Source organism: Canis lupus, chromosome 1, assembly GCF_003254725.2.
Source record: "Canis lupus dingo isolate Sandy chromosome 1, ASM325472v2, whole genome shotgun sequence".
Taxonomy (NCBI): Eukaryota; Metazoa; Chordata; class Mammalia; order Carnivora; family Canidae; genus Canis; species Canis lupus.
In genome coordinates, this window is record NC_064243.1 from 92,771,602 (window position 1) to 92,792,517 (window position 20,916).

At 39.8% G+C, this 20,916-nt stretch overlaps 1 protein-coding gene and 1 pseudogene across 28 annotated transcripts in view; one reads left to right on the forward strand and one right to left on the reverse strand.

The window, feature by feature from the left end:
- Nucleotides 1–20,916, reverse strand: part of GLIS3 (GLIS family zinc finger 3) — a 545,819-nt gene that overhangs the window by 381,977 nt on the left and 142,926 nt on the right. The window contains exons 1-2 of one of the 28 annotated variants that reach the window (XM_049092699.1): nt 6,971–7,721; nt 6,492–6,614 (exon numbers count right to left, since the gene is read on the reverse strand). The exons of 23 other annotated variants lie outside the window; for them this stretch is intronic. Coding sequence is in view for 1 of the 5 variants with exons in the window: in XM_025423472.3 (XP_025279257.1) it covers nt 63–231 (169 nt within the window). In the remaining 4 variants the exon portion in view is untranslated. Of the gene's footprint in view, nt 1–62; nt 300–6,491; nt 6,636–6,970; nt 7,722–20,916 lie in introns of those variants that run through there. 4 more of the 28 variants (XM_049092683.1, XM_049092691.1, XM_025423479.3 and 1 more) reach the window with 4 other exon arrangements.
- Nucleotides 4,522–4,890, forward strand: LOC112644797 (prefoldin subunit 1-like; annotated as a pseudogene).

Genomic DNA, 20,916 nt, shown 5'->3' on the forward strand with positions numbered 1-20,916 from the left:
ACACACAAATCTGGTGAGAATAAGCAATAAGAGCATTCTTGGAAGAAAAACAAAAGTCCTACCACACAAGTAGGAAGCCTGGTGCGGGAAGCAGTCTGCAGAAGGACAACCCAGCAGTCTGTCCCTTTGCTTTGCTGATGGGGAGAGATGGAGAAGGAAGCAGTGAGCTCTGCAACAGCTGGCAACCTCACCAAGTACTTCTGTTTTTCTCTTCCTCCCTGTCTTGGGCATTTCTCTCTGAGGCAGGTGATCTTTCCTGCTCCCCAAAAGACAGGGCTGAGTTTGCTGGACTCCCAAAGATGGTTCTGGGTCATATTATGTTACAAAGAAAAAAAAGCAGTAAGTTAGACCCACATAATGATAGTCTTAAATGGAAAGACGGGAAGAGCTACTGAAGATTTTAAAACAGGATTTGTGGAGGAGGCAGCGACTTGAGGATTGTACCGGCCTCTTTGGTATGATCCCTGTCCTAACGCAATGGCAAAACATGGGGCAGATCAGCCCAAAGCTCTGGGCACAGAAACATTTGTGATTCTAATGTGTGCTCTGGTATTTCCATGTGAATATCACACTATGGACTGAAAAAGAACTTTAACAAGCCACTGAAAAACCTGAATAATATCTGAAAAAGCCAGCATCTCTAAGAATTGCAGAAGACAAAGGAAGATTCAGGAACTCTGGAATTTATAAAGTCTTAACCTAATGTCACACAGCAAGCCTATCTGGGACTTCTTCGAGATCAAAAGTTTCTAGGAAGACAGAACACTATAGGTGTCACTATGGAATGAAACTGAAGCCTGATCCAGGTGAAGGCTAAGCAGTTCTGAATTCCCTTCAGAAAGAAAAAGAAAAAAAAAAAAAAAAAACAAATAAACAAACAGAGAGTCCATGCGGATCCCACTGAAAGCCACGCTGTTTGGGATCCTGGAGCCTCCCTTCATTTCCTCCAGGGCTGCCCATGGACCTCAGGGATATGGGCAAAGGGACAGTGATGTCACAACAGATATGGCACAGCCATCCTGGATCACAGAGCTTGTTGTGATCAGTACATGTTTAACTTAGAAAAACCTTATCGAGGACCCTTCTAACAATTCTCCACCCTCAAACCAGGAGGATTATTCCTCCTATTCTCAACAAGAACAGAAGGGGAGTGGGCAGGAGGATTACACAGTCACTAAGTGGCCAAAGCCTTATATTGCCAGGGAACAAAAATATAGAACATTTTCAGAAAGACAAAAGGCTGAATGAAAAATTGGTAGAGAGAAGACTAAGAGAGCAATGAAAAGAAAAAAAAAAAGAGGGAACTGCTCCCTGAGGAATTAAGATAGAAATTTAATTTTTAAGTGCTGTGTTTTAAATGCTGATGGGACATTCTGGGCATGGCTGACAGGGCACACAGAGTGACAGGAGGACCTGAGACAGACAGGAAAACTCGGACGGGGACAGGGGAAATGGTGAGCATACACAACTCCCTCAGCGTCATGATGAACTCTCGTGTGTAGGGCCAAATTTCCATCAAAACAAACTGAAAAAAAAATTCACCTATGAAGATGTATTTTGCATATACAAACTCACATTCATAATTAGTGAGACCAAATGTGTTAACAGAATGTCTGCTCTCAGCAGATGCCTGCCACAAACAGGGGCAAGGAGCAGAGTGCAGCACAGTACCCTAGGTACCTTTCTGCAAAGTGCTTCTTAATCCCCCCATGTGCCTATGCCTCTCGGCCTCCAGGTAAACAATCTTTGTTCTTAATAATCTGTGAACACAATGATATGAAATAAAAAATGGTCAAAATAATGATGCTTCACATCTACATACAGCCCCAATACAGAAATTGCTGGTGCCACCTATTGTTGAAAACACAGAACTGAAGGGCTCCTTGAACACTGATGACAAGAGACAGAAGCTCTACTCTGTTATCGACTCGAGTGTGAAGTTCAAAATCCACCTGCCGGGAGAGCCACTAATAAAGAAAGTCCACACTACTCAAAAATAAAACAAACCCATGGTGGACATTAACAACTCCCACATAATGCTTTGTTCAGACAAGAAGATTTTAGTAATAGTTAACAGTCTTGATGTAAAAAAAAAAAATCATCAGATGGCTTTATATATACTGATAGAGGATGAGCTCCAAAGCAGGCTGTTGTGTGTAAAGACAAGGCTCAGAACGCTGTGCATGTGACATGTGACCATTTAGTTTTACAGAAAGGGAACATAATGTGTGTGCCTGGGTCACCCCAGCACAGGTGCACAGGAGAACAGCAGTCTCTAAGACAGGCCGGAGCGAGTGAGGCAGAGGTGGGGATAAAGACGTGCTTTTACTGAACATGCTTCATGTGGAAATTTTACTTTATCTACAAACTACCTTTTCAAGAGATTTTTAAAAGAACTGAAAATAAGTAAATGATCATTCTGAAAACAACAGTTGATATTAAGTTACTTTATGTAAAGAGGGCATTTCAAGAGATCTAACCCAGGGAGATTACCGTGACCAGTCCTCAGACTTGAGGATCTGAGTGGAAGAGCATGAACTGCTCTCATGACAGCTAAGTTACTATGAGCTTTAAAAGACTTTCTGGAAGAGGAGCTGGAGCTGTCGACAGTACAGCAGCACCTTCGCACCCTGAAAAAGTACCCTGAAGCAGGGATAGTTTCTGGTTCTTTGAATTTATTAAGATGTGAAAATAATAAATTATTTTGCAGTTTTATTAACATTTGCTTTTGTCGAAGCTTTGATATAAATAAAGTCTATACTACAATACTAGTTCTGATTTCAAAGATAAGGGAAACCCTAACAACTCATGAAGCTTTGTCAGCTATTTCAACACATGAGAGCTAAGTGGAAGTTTATACTTGGGTACACATCATATCAAATGTCGCATCTCCTGAAAATTGGTTCTGGAGAATAATTTCTATAAACTTACTTATTTCTTAATACTACTCTCCTTAACTCGAGATAATACTGACATTTACACTGAAGGTGGAGTCTTGAAATTTATTCTGAATATTGCCCAATCAAAGTCATACCAGGAAGAAAGTAAAGCCCTTAATTTCTGAAGCAGTTCTGCCAGAAAAGGTTAGAAGGGACAGGCAAATCACAATACAATAGTACCTGGGCATTCCTGGGAAAACTACTTTAAAATCGGCAGACTGGCAAAGTGAACATGATACAGGTCAGGTCAGCTCAGCCCTGCAGGTCCGAGCTATGAAACATTGTCTCTGATCAAAATACATAGTTTACATTCTGAAATTGAATTTTTAAACAAGAAGATCAGTAAGATATTATCAGATAAATCTCCACTGACTGGAAAAGAAACAAAAAGAAAGAGGACGGGGGGGGGGTGCAGGTAAGAGAGTAGGAGAGAAAGAAAGAGAGAAGAGAAGAGAAGAGAAGAGAAGAGAAGAGAAGAGAAGAGAAGAGAAGAGAAGAGAAGAGAAAAAAGAAAGAAAAGAAAGGAAGAATGGAAGGCAGACTGGGATCAAAGAAATGTAGGACTCCCAAAACAGAAGCAGACAGGGCAGAGAGAACTAGACTTCTGAGAAGTAGGGAGATCCAGCCACCACATGCTAGAGGGAGATGGGGCCCAGCTCACTGTCTGAAGCCCTCCTCAGCCAAGTATTCATGGAGAGAAGTCTTAGGAGAGAAATTGAGTCATACTGTCTGCTTGCTGTATGAATCTGTGATATTTCCCAAACCATCACAGAGCAAGCATAAACACCATATAATACTCAGTTTTGGACAGGGCCTGAAGCACCAAGTGAAGGCAACTGCAAAACCACAAGAGCATTAGTCAAGGAAGGAGAATGAGAGGCAGAAACAATACAAAAGAAAGCAAAAAATCCCTCACATTTGAAAGGAATCCACAAACTAGAATTACAAATATACAAAAAGATCTAATTCTGAGAAAGTCTAATCAACCATCCAGTTATTAATTCAACCCAAATGAAAGTTAATTTCATAGAACAGCTAGATAAAGTTTAAAACAAATAGGCTTGGGATGATTAAGATGAATAAAGAAGCAATAACCATGAAAAACACTCAAAAATTTATGGGGGAAAAAGAGTAAGAACAGATAAATGTGTTTATTTATTTATTTATTTATTTATTTATTTATTTATTTGAGAGAGAGCACAAGCAGGGAGGAGCTGAAGAAGAGGGAGAAAGAACCTGAAGCAGACTCCACACTGAGCCTGGAGCCTGACACAGGGCTTGATTCCATGACCTGTGAGATCATGACCTGAGCCAAAACCAAGAGTTGGACATTTAACCAACTGAGCCACCCAGGCAATGCAGAACAGATAGATATTTTAAAAAACAAAAGTCCTGGATAGTAAAAGCATCCTCACTGATCTAGAAAAATTCAATAAGTTAAGATAAAATCTGTATCTTGACATACCCCAAAAGAACAGTGAATCAGAAGATAATACTAGGAGGTATAATTTTACTTTACCTAGAAGGAAGAACAAGGAGAAAATATATTTTTCTTTAAAATATTGAGATCCGGTGAATCAAGATGGTGACTCCTGTGGATCTGGAGTTGAAGAAGGCCTTCACAGAACTTCAAGCCAGAGTTATTGATACTCAACAGAAGGTGAAGTTTGCAGATATACATATTTAACAGCTAAACAGAACGAAAAAGCATGCACATCTTACAGATACAGAGATTATGACTTTGGTAGATGAGACTAACATGTATGAAGGTATAGGAAGAATGTTTATTCTTCAGTCCAAGGAGGTAATTCACAGTCAACTGTTAGAAAAACAGAAAATAGCAGAAGAAAAAATTAAAGAACTAGAACAGAAAAAATCCTACCTGGAGCAGAGTGTGAAGGAAGCTGAGGACAACATCCGGGAGATGCTTATGGCATGAAGGGCACAGTAGGAAATATCCAGCTGAAGCTTCCTGCCCCTTCCCATTCCTGGCAAGGGCAGGTGGGGGGCCAATGTGGAGAAACTTCTCTTCTGCCCTGATGGATTTTTTATCCATAACCCAGAAAGCCCTGTTTTCTACTTCACCATGATACCCTTTCAGGCCCCAGTTCTGTATTTTTTATCCTGGCTCTGTCTGCCACCCCTGTCCAGAATATTCTTCTTCCCTGGGGGTGAATCACAAACTCCCAGGAGAGGGAAGATGGGAGCCAGGACAAATAGGGGAGCTCTGCCCAAGCCTATTAACTAGTTATGCTCCTTAGACCAATAAAAGGCATGTGTTCTCCCCAAAAAAAACTAAACTAAACTAAACTAAACTAAAATAAAATAAAATAAAATAAAATATTGAGATTCAATTAGGAGATTCATTAGATAGATTAAGAGGCTCTGCTATATGTCTAATAACAACACCAGAAAAAAAAAGGAAAGGATCATAAAGATGGAATATTTGGAGAGATTTCCCACAATTTGAGAAAAATTCTTAGAGTGAACACATGAGCAGGACAAAAAGATAAATCCACATCTGTGTACCCTGTTATAAAACAGAAAATCTCAGAATAAAGCAAAACTCTTCAGGGAATTAGATAGATAGTTAGCAAGCTTGAAAAGCAAAACTGAGACCAACTATGCTAAAATCTTCAAAATATTGAGTAAAATTGCTGACAACCTAGAATTTTATGCCCAACTAAACTATCATTCAATCACGCAAAATAAGACATTTTCAGACATTCAAAGATCAAGATTTTATCACTCATAGACACTCACAGGAAGTACTATTAAATAGTGTTTCTAACTCACAGACCATCATGGGAAATACTATTAAAGTATATACTGCAAATGAACATAATGGAAGGCATGGGGCTTAAAACACTGACATCGACAAAGCTGATGAAGGCCTTATAGTTGTTTCTATGAAAGCCCTTCACTCCAGTCTACAAAAGTTAATTTTCCCAAGCAATACTTTTTTCTTTAGTTACCAGAAATCAAGAGAAACATTTCTTTAAATTTTTTAGCTTTTTTAAAAGATTTATATAAATTTGTTTTTTAATTCACTATTTTGTATTTCAAAAAAAAATTGTTTAAAAATGAAACAAAGGAGTCTAACTTTAAGCACTACATTTTCTACGGTTCCTGTCCTCACTCTGCCATGAGCTGTGTGACTGTAAACAATTAGATAACTTCTCTGGATCTCAATGTGTTAACTAAAATAGTGATAATAATCTCTAACTTAGTTTGTTGAAGAGTTAAAATATAAGAAAATTTGTAAACATTACCTAAGGACTAACAACAGGTAAAATACTAAAAAATATAAAACGACAGCTACTATTCATCATTGTCATCATTAATTCTGGAAATAACCACAATAAAGTTGAAAAAGTTGGAAGAGATAGAAAGGTCATGTAAAATTAGAAGACCATCCATCTATGCTATATTTCTATTCTTTTTTTTCCTTCTACAATTTCCAAATACTAAGTCATGTTTAAACATCTGGCACTGAGATGTTAGTAAATGACAGTTTAAAATTACCCAGGAGGGGATCCCTGGGTGGCTCACCGGTTTGGCGTCTGCCTTTGGCTCAGGGTGCGGTCCTGGAGTCCTGGGATCAAGTCCCACGTCGGGCTCCCAGCATGGAGCCTGCTTCTCCCTCTGCCTGTGTCTTTGCCTCTCTCTCTCTCTCTCATGAATAAATAAATAAATCTTTTTTAAAAATATAAATAAATAAATAAATAAATAAATAAATAAATAAATAAATAAATATTTTTTTTTTTACCCCGGACACCGTGACCATAGAGAGAAGACTGTTAATCCTAATATACCTTAGTGGAAATCAGTATGCAGGCAAAATGTTTCTGTGTTTGGGACAATTTCTTTTCTACTCTAATAATCAAAACTCTGCTCCCAAGACCACCACATGACTGTAATGCCTATATTAATGAAAAGGATGAGCTCTGACGACCAGTTACATCATTTTGACACCAATGATATGAATACATTGGTGACACCCTTTTTCAAAGAGAGCGTTCTCAAATTACCTTCAATCTTTAAGACTGGCAGACGAGATGGATTCCTTGATCCTCTTGGTTAACTACTGCTTCTTTTGTGACAATCTCCAGCCAAACTCCCAGAAGTCACAGCTAGCCACCATTATTACAGAAAACTCCGATCTAGGCACTTGCCAGGTCTCTTCCAAAAAGGTTTGTCTTTGTAGTGGGACTGACCCTTCCTGTTCAGGTGCTATCCTAGGTTTGCCAATCTTGAGGCGACCAGAACCTCCAACTCCCTCCAACTTTGACTAAGGGAAGCTCTGCTCAAGGGCAATAAAGCCCACAGGGCTTATGGTATGCTTCAAGGGGCATTTCCAAACACTCACACCCCAAGACTTGGTGTGACTGTTACAGTCCAGGTGTACAAATCCTGTGATGCCCTCAGCCTCCAAGTTCAAAGACCTTTAACTAAAGTGACTCCCTAGACCTTCACATGGGTTTTCCTGCATTATCATTGCTATTATTACTTCACAGACCCCCTGGAGAGAAGTCTGTCTATGGAATGCCTGAGCCTTTGGTAATCCTTTCAATTTCTCACACCTCTAAAGCACTTGCTGCTGGAGACCACTTTGACCAGTGACGAGTTAGACTGCCATTTCTGATAGCTCTATCCTCCCCCCACTCCCTAACCACTAGAGGTAAAAGCAAACACAAGTTTAAAACCCAGGGAGCTCCTTGGTCAACCTTTTCAACCTCACTTATTCAACCTCTCAAAAGCAGAAATTCTGGTACACAAGACATCATACCATGCAGTTTCAGGAGAGGCAGGATGGTATAGTGGAATAAATATGGCTCAAGAGATATAGTTGTTTGATTGCTGCATACCAACTATGTCACCCATAGTAAGATTTTTAACCTCTCGGGTCTCCGTTTCTTCATTTGTAAATTCAAGATATAAGAAGATGTATCCCAACGCATTGTTGTCAAGTACATGAAAGAGCATATGTAACATGCTTAAGCATAGTACCCAGGATACAGTGAGTGTTATTATTACATTAGCCCATTACTTATATACTCATTCTTAATACTAAGAGGTTAACTGGCTTACTCAAGGTCATATGGCTATAAAGAGACAGTGTCAAAATTAGAATACTGGTATCTCTGACTTTAGACCTTCTGGTCTAAGCTTTTAGGCATTACACTCTGCCTCTCACAACACTGTCTAGAGTTGGAAGGACTGGAAACCATGCCACTCCAGATCCTCCCTGGTGTCAGCCTGGTCTGCCTCAGTGAGGTGTGGAAAGTAGCACCCCACTGAACTTAATAAAGATGTGATGAGGGGGGTCACTGAGTGAGCAGGGCTGGGGAAGGTCTCCTAAAATGTGCATTCAGGGAGAAGCCTCACATATGTGCCACTGCTTAGGACTCAAATCGAAATTTTTATCAAGCTCTGTATCTAACAACTTGATCTCAGCTTAGCCATGCTGGGAGTAAGCTCAGAATGTTTCTTGTAGTGATTCGGTCCTTTTGGTAAGTGCCAAACAGAGCAGAAGAATTCATTCACCCCCAGTCACTCCTACTGGCTCAAGGCTAGCACCCTTTCTAATGGCCAACAGTCGTCCTTTCTGTACTCCTTGGAATCAAGGTCCACTGTGAGTGTGAGGGGTGTGTGAATGCGTGTGTGAGTATATGAAAAATGCACTCCATCCCGGGGCACTGAGGTATCCCCAAAGCTGGCACGATCTGTCATCTAAGATGCAAACCAAGATCATTATCGCTTAATCACTTCGCTATACTTAAACATCAATAGTGGCAGGGCTGTGCGCTGGCGAACACTGATTAAAGAGAACCAAAGAAAGGAACAGAGGACTGAGTCAAGCCTTCTCTGCAGAGAGCATCCCGGCATACTGATGAACTTCTTTTTCAGATGGTGCCAATTGACAGAGACAACAATCACCCCTAAAGAGCAAAATAACTGTGTAAAAGAGATTTTGAGTATGGCTCAAGCTGCTTACTGATTAACGCTTTTGCACACAACACTCTGCACAAACCTGCGCCGTCATTGTTCCTAGTAAAACAAACCTTTGTTGACAACTGGAGACAAATGATCCTTGCTGAGCAAGTTCACCGCTCTCACACAGCTTAATAGTTGGAGCGCTGCTCCCTGGCCGCAGCCAGGAAAACTTGACGTGGTTGTCAAAAAAAATAAAAGAAAGAGAGAGAGAAAAAAAAAAGAAAGGGGGGGGGACAAGCAAAAACTAGAGAAAAAGGAAAACCTTTTGTTTTGAAGGTGAGAAGGAGGCTGAATGATCTCATGTGCTAAACATGTTTGTGGTTTACATCAGCATGTCTCCTTCACTTATTAAAGTTGTGAGTTTTTAAACAGTTCCTGCTCCAACCGAACAATTTATAATATTAAGATTTCCCACTTTTACAAAGTGTTTCCCTTTCCACATGGGTTGGGATGTGACAGACTGAATATTTGTTTTTGTGTTTAAACAGTTTTTTGTTACAGTATTTGCAAATATTGGCTGTAGCAGTGAACTGTAGAAGCATACCTCATTTTAAGAAAACCTGGGTGGAAAAACATCTAAAATTTCAAGCAGAACAGTCTCATTTCCACCACATGATCAAAAAAAAAAAAAAAAAATCACTTCAGGCTTACTTTCAACGACAAGTTTCCCATGCATTTCATTTACTCACAAATATTATTGAGGTGTGAGGCATTTTTAGGTGCAAAAATTCAATTTATTAAAATTTTATTTACTCCTCAGTTTTGGGGCCCCAGTTTAAGGTCTTACATAAGACAGTGCCAACTAAAGGATTAAATCCTTCCATTGGAGGCTATCTAAAGTTCTGACTGGCAGTTGATTGTCTTCCTTTTGTTCATAGCAATTCATTAAAGATATTTTTTCGGACCAGGATTCCCTTGGGAGGTGACTCACCATCACCTCTGGTGAGAATTATTTCCAGTTGCATTAAATCTAGGGAATCTCTCACGCAGTATAACCCCATTAGGCACAAGTGGCCACATCCATGCTTAATGCACCATGTGAAAATTGCGGAAATGTTTTAGAAAGCAATTTGACAATAAGGATAGAGTCAACAAGACATTCATTACCTTCACACAGCCTACTTAAAAACAATTTTAAGGAAGTAGTCCAAACTAAGGGGAAAAGGTGTGCAATGCAAAGAGGTTTGCAGCAGGTTATTTGCACTAGTGAGGATGCCCTTTTGTAATAACCTAAGCATCTAACACCAGGCATAGTGAAGTATAGTCTCCAGGTGGAATATCACACAGCCATAAAAATTATGACAACAGGAAGCATGACTAACCACTCATGGCAACTTTAAATTAACTGACAAAAAATCAGAACATAGCATTAAGTCTATACCATGACTACAGATATTTTTAAAAGTAAGTATGCAAAATAAAACGAAACAAAAATAGTTTCAAGTTAAAGCCAGAAGATAGCTCTATGTCAGACTATTAATGAGCCCTGAAGTAGGGCTGAAAACCTGTAAGTGGGCTCTTTATTGGCCTGGATTAATTATTTAGACCACAAGTACAGTTATTTTAATATAGTACTTTCATTATCAAATTCTATTACTTTTTTTACCCTCAATTTCATAAAGGTAAGTTTTTAAACATGGTTTATCAAGCTCTTGATTTTCACAACTTGATTAATACTCTTGGAAGACATGTCTTTTGGTTTTCATTTTTTTTCCACTGCTTCCCTTGAGATTAAATTAAGATAATAATAAGTGACAGGTTCATTTCTCTCTTCTTGTTTTTGGAAACACTGGATGCATATTTCCTCTTTTCTAGTCCTCTGCTACTCCAGCACTTCATATAGCATGGTGTGGTTTTGAGTAACTCTGCCTTCTTTAGTTAATGGACCAGCCCCACAGATTTCACACTGGCAGTCCAAGTCTCCCACGCACTCTCTTTATTCTACCTTTGACCAGTGACTGCCCAGATCTCCTTTCTCAGAATTTGTACCTTAGAATGCTCTAGAAAAATTTTCCCCAGACATGTCCTGTTGCTATCCTGTCCTGCTTCCGGGGCAGCAAGCACAATGTCAGGGCCAGGCCTTCAGGGCCACGCTTTCTGTGAAAGGAACTGGGACTTCTCAGCCTGTTTGGTGCAAAGCTGGTCCACACAGAGCTTTGTAAGAGGCCACGTGAAAAAATGTGAACCTGAGAAAACCGCAGGACAGGAGTGATCTCTTCACAGGCAATTGGTGTTCATCTCTCCCCCATTCCCAGCCTCTGCCCAGAGCAGAGCTGGAGCAGAAGGCTACAGAGCTGTTACTTTGCTGGGAATAAGAGTATGCGTGGGAATATCCTCCTTTTGCTTTGAGAATGAGAGAGCCTGCTCACATGAGAGAAGGTGTTAATCATCCCCCAACACTGGAACTGGAACTTCCTTTCTGAAACACACCTCCAGGGACGCCTGGGTGGCTTAGTGGTTGAGCCTCTGCCTTTGGCTTAGGGCATGATCCCAGAGTTCTGGGATTGAGTCCCACATCAGGCTTCCTGCTTCTCCCTCTGCCTATGTCTCTGCCTTCTTGCTGTGTCTCTCATACATACATACATACATACATACATACATACATACATACATATCTTTTTAAAAAAATGAAAAACACCTCCATCTACCAGTTTACAATTAAAAAAAAAAAGTTGAAAAGTGCCAAATCTTCCCCCAGCCTGCAGTGCTAAAAAACCACGGTGGCTACCTAAACTCACAAGGCCTCTGTGAAGCAACCAAAGAAACCTTAACCATTCATTTATGGACAGCAAGTTAAAAGTGCCACCAGTGTTCTCAGTTCCTGACAACAGGAAAACGAACAGTTTTCTCAATGAGGGCTCTAACCCCGTGCCATTCCTTGTGAGTCAGCATCTCCTGTCCACCGTGTTGTGTGCCCACTTGACGTCCTTCTTCCAGAGGTGGCTTTCTTTAATTCCACCCTCAGCACTCGTGCCCCAGAGCATTCCATGAGTCAGGCTTGCCTTGGGGTTCAGAGTCTTGAAATGCCCAGCAGAGAGACACATGGTAAGTACTGTAACTACCGCAGCTGCCGTGGCTGTGAATTCTCTGCCACGAGTAAGCTGGTCCCAAACAAATCATTAGACCGTTGCTTTCTCTGACCACAGAGTCACAGCTTCTTTTCCTCCATGGCTGGGGAAGATGAAGTTCTCATACTTCTGCACTCCCATGAGCAGGCCTCACGTATGGGCTCCGTGCCATTACTAGAGACCTGGGAGCCAGCTCTAGTACTTTCATCATTAACGAGAAAATATCTGGGACAACCATCCCAACACATGACAATCGTGGAGACCCTGGCATCCAAGTTGAGAAGCATTACACTCGTGCTATCTGTCCTTAAATTCAGGAGAACAGAAGGTCTGGACTTTGGGAGCTGTGGAGACCTGATAATCATTAGGTTCCATCCTCTCCTTTTCAGAGAGCATTACCAAAAAAATGATCCAAGGGTTTTTTTATGGTTTTTCTATTACCAGTCTCTCTTATTACATTATACCCAGGATACTAAATAGGTTTCCATTTGACTATACCAATAGCTGAATAAAAAGTATGGTGAGGCTACGCCTAGGTGCAGTAAAAAAGAGGACCATGGCGTGAGCATTATCCACTGTGATCACTAGATTTTGTGAGTGTCAGCAAAGGGTATCATGCATCTCCTAACTCTGAATCGTTAGAACTTTACCAGAGTAAAGTCTGATAGCTGATAGCCCCTGTCTCACCTACCTACATTATATTCTCTAGATTACTCTTTTTAACTTTAGCTTTTTTCATGCTAAATCATTTGACCTTTTTTGCTCATTCAATTGCAACTGATAGACTTATAATATGTAAGTGGTGGACATACATATCTTTTTTAGGATTATTTCATCATCTGAAGCATCACTTTTATCCTCTGTTCCTACTGTTTGCCCTCCAGAAAGAAAAAAAAATTTCAAAAAGGAATCATCAGGGCACCCAGCTGGCTCAGTTGGTAGAATGTGCAACCCTTGATCTTGGGGTTCTGAGTTTGAGCCCCATGTTGGTTGTAGAGATAACTTAAAAATAAAATTTTTTAAAAAATAGCAATAATAATAAACAAGATTATAAGATCACAACACTAATAGGGAACTATCTTTTCTTCATACAACCAGAATGCATTAGTCTTATAATCAAAGTAAAGCAAAAATGTTTGAAAAGATTTAAAACACAAGTTGGAATCCTAAAAGGAATAAAACAACTGTCTAAATAACATAGCCCTGGCTTATCAAATTTCACTACGAGAAATATTAAGATAAAAAAAATGACATTGAGGGAACGTGAACTTTGGCTATTCTCAAGTGAAGAATGTGTATGTATGTATGTGTGTGTGTGTGCATGTGTTTCTTAAACTAAATTTTGACTGAAATTAATCTTCCCAGGCATTTGTTATCCTTTTTGTTCAAAATACTGATTTCAAAAGAATTTCTCCACCACTGGAAAAATCCCCTTTTGTAACTATGGCCTCATCAGGGTGTCCTTGCCTTTTGTGCATCCTCCAGAACCTGACGGTGCATTAAACTCAAGACTGGACGATATGTGGTGGGATAGGCAGGAAAGGCAGAGCTGCTAACAGGTATTCCCAACAAACAAAGGGAAATGAGCTCTAAGCCCAAGGCCCAAGGAAAAAGATGGTGTGTCCTGAAGCAATTTGCTGTCATTTTTTTTACAAGACTTATGTTTTATGTTTTAAAATGCGATGCAATTTTGTACTATACTCATAATACAGCCACAGTTGTTTTAATACAAAAATAATATTTCTGCTCTTTTCCTAAGCCTTAGAGTAAAAGTACACCATATTTATCTTGCAGCTTTGGGTCCTTAAGTAATGCAAAGGAACTGACAAGGCTCCCCTAGGGGTCTAAGCAATAGGGGAAAACCAGTTTGCTGCTCTGGACACATCCCAATCCATCCTGGACCCCTGGAAACAACTTCTAACCTGGTCAGTTTCAGGAACGTGGTGTCTTTTCTAATCCTCCACTGAAACACATGCTGTTTTTTACCATCTCATTCTAGGGCATCTCCAGGAAGAAAAAAAAAAAAAATGTGTGCTAGACAATCTATAGAAAATCTGCTCAGGCTTGGCCATTATCCAGGAAATCCTATACCTGTTGCTCAACACCTCTCTTTCTAAAGAACAATTCTTTTTATTTAGAGCTCTATAGGAATCAATCTGCTCCCCTTGAGGTGAAATCAAACACACAGTGGAGTTCCAAAGCCCCATGCTTGACAGAATGTTGATTCCGGTTACTTACAAGGCATGACCAACACATACCAAAGAACTGCCTAGTTAATGGCAGTCATCTAAATGGCTTCCTGTATCCAGTGGGATCCAACACTTTGAGATAACATGCTCCCTGTTCTCACAATGGGGCACTCTCTAGACCTGTACCACCCAAAAGGGTAGCCACCAGCCATAGATGCACTGTACAAAATACATACCAATACTGAAGATGAAACACACAAAGTAAGTAAAATATCTCAGTAATTTTTGTACACTGATCATATGTTAAAATAGCATTTTTAGGGATGCCTGGATGGCTTAGTGGTTGAGCATCTGCCTTCGGCTCAGGTCGTGATCCCGGGGTCCTGGGATTGAGTTCTGCATTGGGCTTCCTGCAGGGAGCCTGCTTCTCCCTCTACCTATGTCTCTGCCTCTCTCTGTATCGCTCATAAATAAATAAATAAATAAATAAATAAATAAATAAATAAATCCTTAAAATAGCATTTTAGATATGATGTGTTAAATAAAATATATTATTAAAGTTAGTCTCACTTGTTTCTTTTTACTTTTTTTAATGAGCCTATTAAAACATTTTAATTACATATGTAGCTTTTATGTGTGGCTTATGTTATATTTCTATTAGATGGCACTGCTCTCATTAAGCCACACATACTGAAAAGCCTGCTTTGCATGTAACCAATAAAATTTCAGTGTATTGCAGACAAACTACCATGACTGGCCCTGCAGCCACTTGGCCCAATGTTAGAGACTCCAGCCTTCAGTCGTCAAGACCTTCTGTCTTCAAGGCCTTCCAACTCTACAAGTCCTTTCTTAAAAACAAATAACCCAAAGGAGACCAACACATGAATCCATTTTTAGTAGCAAGCCCATTTAATAATCAGAAGGAGTTTAGCAAACTGATATGAGAGTCAGATCTTGTTCAACCAAGACAGAGTACAAAGACAGAGTACAAAGCATAGGAAGGAGCAGGAAGTGGCCAGAAAGGATCAGTCAGAAGTGACTGAGGTGAAAGAGTATCAAACAATCAATTTTCCCTTCTGTCAGGTGATCTCAGCAGACAGAACCTTGACCTTCTGACTTCCAGGCTACACCTGAGAGCCTGACTTTGGCACTTTATCCAATCAAATGTCTCTCAAAAGCTGTGTTGTCTGTGGATGTATATGAGTGCATTTGTGTGTTTATATTATATTTACACACTGTGTTTTAGACCCATATTTATGTTCATGTGCGCATTCACACACACACACAGTACTAACATACATCTATGCGTACAGTACCAACACCCTTCATGAATGATTTGAAATTATAGATGAGAAATGTATGCTTTGTAATGTTTCTTTCTATTTCATAAACTTAGAATATGGAATGTACGACATGATGATTCTATCACTTTGGGATAATCCAACCTAGACACTGGAAGATAGATTTAGTCATCATTTTTAAATGTGTGAAGGGCTATCACAGAGGGCCAGAACATCAGAGTGGATCGCTAAGGGAAATCATAAATGCCTCCCTGGCAGTTCTGTTAAAATAGGGATGGATCTGCCTGGGATGCATTAAATGTAGTCCACACTGAAGGTGGGAGACTGAGTAACTGTTTATGTTTCTAACTACCACAACGATTTTACCTGCATGAGGAAGCAAATCAAAATCCTCACCAAACCCATCTGAGATTTCCTACATGAGGCAGAATTCAGAAGAGGATTTGGTCTGATTATCCACTTTTTTTATATTATAAGGAAGTGGGCTTCTTTCCTTTGCTGAGAACATCTGGTTGTTTCCTACTTTGTCTCTATCACACACACACACACACACACACACACACACACACACACGAACTCCTCTTCCTAAATGTCATCCATCTTTCCAGCCCCGACTAGCATCCTGAGCCATCCATCAGACTGTCTGGATCACCTGAGCCCACTTGGGCTCAGAACTGTAGTGGTACAAACTGCCATAGGTTACATTGCCCCTGAGTCTCTCTTAACCAACTCATTGGCACAACTCCTGTCCCCCCTTCCCTCTGTGGGGTACACAGACTGTCCCCCATGGACAGCAAGTGCTCTGGCTAGGAGGCTACTTTCTAATATGCCATTTTACTTCCATCCCCACCTCATCCAATATGAGTTGGATATTTACCTAGAGTCACTATGTTTGTTCTCAAACCCATGTATGACAGACGTGTTTATGACTTGTATGCTGTTATATTTATATAATTTGCTTAAGGATTACATAAAATGAGTAGAAAAAGAAGGCAGGTTGTTATTCTATGTGGCTACATTGGAAAGAGCAAAAAAAAATGACAGCTTTCTAAAAACTGAATTAGGTGTGGGGAAAAGTATCTGCAAAAGAGTTTAGGTGGGAGCTTGAAAACTCTAAAATGGTTCTACACTCAAGATCGCTTCACAAATGTTTTTAAGTTCTCACTACACATTAAAGAAATCAATAATTTTAAATTATAGAAGAGTTATGCAAGAAAAATGATTGAAGTGGACTCCCAAGAAGACCCTTAATCACAAAAAAGACCTTGGTCCTACATCAAAAGACTGGCAAATAAATATGCATTTAAATCCTTTAAGTTGCTATAATTTGTGGAAGGCAGGTATATATAGCAACTTTAGGATTTCCCACTTGAACCAATTTTTTTAATTGTCTGAACAATTACCAGTCCAGATCACACTGGTTGAGGGGAATTCTACTGCTTGGTAGGTGTGTGACCTCAGACTCCACAAAGACTGTCCTCACCTCTCTTCAAGTACAAATAAATGTGGTCTACAACATTAGCACTCCACACAGTATTAAGTGTTGTACAAAAGCAGGAAGCCACATTTGTTTAAGAAATCAAAAGACCAAAATTCTGGTCTAAATTCACCACTTCCCAGCTTTTGACTGGGAGCAATTTTCAGGTTCTTCCATCTATAAAAGAAGAACCATAAAATTAGCCCTAACTTCATAGTATATTTACAGGAAGTAAATACAATTTTGTAAAGGCACCTTGAAAAGTACACGGAGCTACATACATGCAAGGATATAACAGTGGATGCTGAGCATTTTTTCCCTAAGTGAATGAATAAACAGATGAATACATAGGGGAAGAAGGGAGGAAATAAAAGAGTAACTCTGTAAGACTCTAAGTGACACGGAGAAAGAGATGTTTTGGAAATTGATGTAATGTCTAAATGCCACCCAAATGCATTTGTTAGTCTTTCCCCAAATGCATGGTCATTTGCTGTCAAAGTGGTGTAGAAACCGTTCGAAATGTGGTATTGCTTTCCTCGACGTCCTTCAATGACTTACCTCTGCCAACAGTTAAGACTGCACTGAAGGACCTTCCTGGTCTAGCCTCCCAGCCTGAACATTTCCATATATACAACCCCCCCCCCCCAAGGTTGTGCCCCTGCTGTTGTCCAGGCCTGGCAGGGCCTTCTTCCACAAATACATCTCTGGACTGAAAAGCTCAAAAACCCTCTACCTCTTACATTCCTCCAGTTCCTCTGGACTCCCACAGTACTTGATATTTTTATCATAAACCAAATTCTGCCTTAGGTTAGTTAAGTGTACCCTGCTTGTTGACTGCCCCTGGGATAGAGACCTCCCTTTTCATCTCTAAGTCACCTCAGAGTACCTGTCCAAGAAAATACTGGAAAAATACTCCCAAGTAGGGTGGGTCTGAATGCATAATTCCAACTATCAAGGTAGTTAGGGCTCACACATTCTGTTCATTTGCATATCTTCTATTCCTTACTCTGGCATTTATTTTTCCTTTTTCCAGTTTGATTAGCAAACTACATGAAGAATAATCAGGGAAAAGTCATTCTTGGCTGTGTTTCTTCCTCCCCTATCTGATAGGAAAAGGAAACACCCCACTGCACGTAGGGGCCCATTTAATATAGGAGTCCAATAAGTAACAACCTCTCTTCAAATACTTCCTCCATTTTAATAGTTAATAATGCTTTTGCTGATCAGTCTTTGAAGTGCTTTTGCACACATAAACCAATATACACGAAGTCAGTCACCGCCTGTGGGAAGAAACAGGCCACACTGTGTTCCCACGAATGCAGAGAGGAAGTGGGCCTCTTAAGATCCTGTTTAGGCAGCCCCGGTGGCGCAGCGGTTTAGCGCCGCCTGCAGCCCAGGGTGTGATCCTGGAGATCCGGGACCCACGTCGGGCTCCCTGAATGGAGCCTGGTTCTCCCTCTGCCTGTGTCTCTGCCTCTTTCTTTGTGTCTCTCATCAATAAATAAATTTTTAAAAATATTTTTTAAAAAGATCCTGATTAAGGTACAATAATTCCACACAACTCCACAGGGGATCCTGTGTGACTACAATTTACATGCATTTTTCTCTAAGTGCCACTTTTGGTTGTTGTGGGATTTTCTTTTTTTTTTTTTTTTTTTTTTTTTTAATTTTTTTTTTAATTTATTTATGATAGTCACAGAGAGAGAGGCAGAGACATAGGCAGAGGGAGAAGCAGGCTCCATGCACCGGGAGCCCCATGTGGGATTCGATCCCGGGTCTCCAGGATCGCGCCCTGGGCCAAAGGCAGGCGCCAAACCGCTGCGCCACCCAGGGATCCCTGTTGTGGGATTTTCTAATGGCTCTCGCTACAAGTTCAGTTGTGAATACTTGCTGAGGAAACCACAGCCACCCTTGTAGTAATGATGTATTTTCCAAACCTGGACTGGACTTAGGGATCCCCACTAACTGCTGCTGGCTAAAGGCAGCTACCTGATACTAAATTTGCTAAGCTTAAAGGTAAGGCCTGGTGTCACCCTTTTCCTCCTGTCATTCCTAAAAGAGAAGTGCATGTAGCCATTGTAGAACCTACGTGGAGTTCTTAATTAAGCAGCCCTGTCAAGTGCCATCCCATTTAGCTCCCGACACAAACCATAAGTTACATTTCATTTGTTTTCATGAATTCTGTCCAATGAAACAGTCTCTGTCCCTTCCCTCAGGGTTTTTTTTACATCCTTTACTCACATACTGACACCAAAAAAAAAAGTAAATGCAGCTTTAGCCTCAACAAATCAGCTCACAGTTTGGCCTAAGCATAAAACAATACATTTGGGAGAAGTGGCGACATTCTCCATTCAGTGTTTCAACCTATGCTGAAAATAGCTTCCTTCCGCCATTTTGTAAAGTTTAAACCTCATGACTGCCTGGATTCTTTCAATGGCTGTTTTCCCCTCCATAAGAGTATCATCAGTTCAACCAGCTATTTCAAGGGACGTATCTTTAAAACTTAAAGGCAGCTGTTTTAAAACAAATATAAGGAAAAAATTAAAAATAAAAATAAATAAATAAGACAAATATATGGAAAGATGAACTCAAAAAAAGGATAAATAACCTCATGATAAAAAAATAGAAGAACAAAGGGATATATTATTTACATGATTAAAAATATAAATCTAAGATATTAAAATGTTATTCAACAATACAGAAGAATAAATATATAAATATAAATACTTTCATACACACAATCTCTCACATCACATCAAATCAGCATGGATATTCTTTTCTTTTTTTTTTTTTCCAGCCTGGATATTCTAAGAGCTAACAGCATTACCTGGGGGGATATAGACATCTCAATAAGATCTGAAACAAAACATTTAAATATCAAAAGTAGGGGATCCCTGGGTGGCTCAGCGGTTTGGTGCCTGCCTTTGGCCCAGGGCTCGATCCGGGAGACCCTGGATCGAGTCCCACATCAGGCTCCCGGTATGGAGCCTGCTTCTCCCTCTGCCTGTGTCTCTGCCTCTCTCTCTCTCTTTCTGTGTGTCTATCATAAATAAATAAATTTATAAATAAATAAATAAATAAATAAATAAATAAATAAATAAATATCAAAAGTAGCAGAGTAATCATTACTTATAGAACATGATAGTATACTGAGAAAGTCCAAGATTACAAACTAAAAGGCTAACTGAATTAAGTAAGAACTCAATAGTGACTGAATAACAAAGTAAATCTATAAAAATCAATTATTCATTTCACCAAACATTTATTTAACACTTAGTGCATGTCACATAATGTGCTAGACACAAAGGGTACAAAGAAAGATAAAGTCCAAGCACTATGTAATAAAGCTCTACCAATAAAAATCAATCACAAAATATGCAGAAATGAAAATTCCATTCACAGTAGCAACAACATCAACAACAACAAAGTATAAAGTAATTTTAGTAAGAAATGTGTAGGATCTATCTAAAGAAAATTATAAATCACCTTGAGAAATATAAAATTTTTTACAAGACTAAATATAGAAACATGCCATTTTACTGATTGAGAAGACTAGCAATTATAAAGCAATTACAGTGAAACTGGACAGTATTTATTCCTCTTTGGAAATTGATAAAAAAAAGTTCCAAAGTTCATCTGGAATGGTCGGAAAAGCTAAAACATTTTGGAATAAAAAGATAAGGAATTTTTCCAAGCTCTTAATAAAAGAATTCTAAAGGTAAAATAATAATGGCACTGGCCAAAGATACAGAGAAGTCACTGGAACAGATAAGTGACCCCAGATAGAGACACTCCTTTAAAAAAAGAACATCAGGGATCCCTGGGTGGCGCAGCAGTTTGGCGCCTGCCTTTGGCCCAGGGCGCAATCCTGGAGACTCGGGATCGAATCCCACATCGGGCTCCCGGTGCATGGAGCCTGCTTCTCCCTCTGCCTATGTCTCTGCC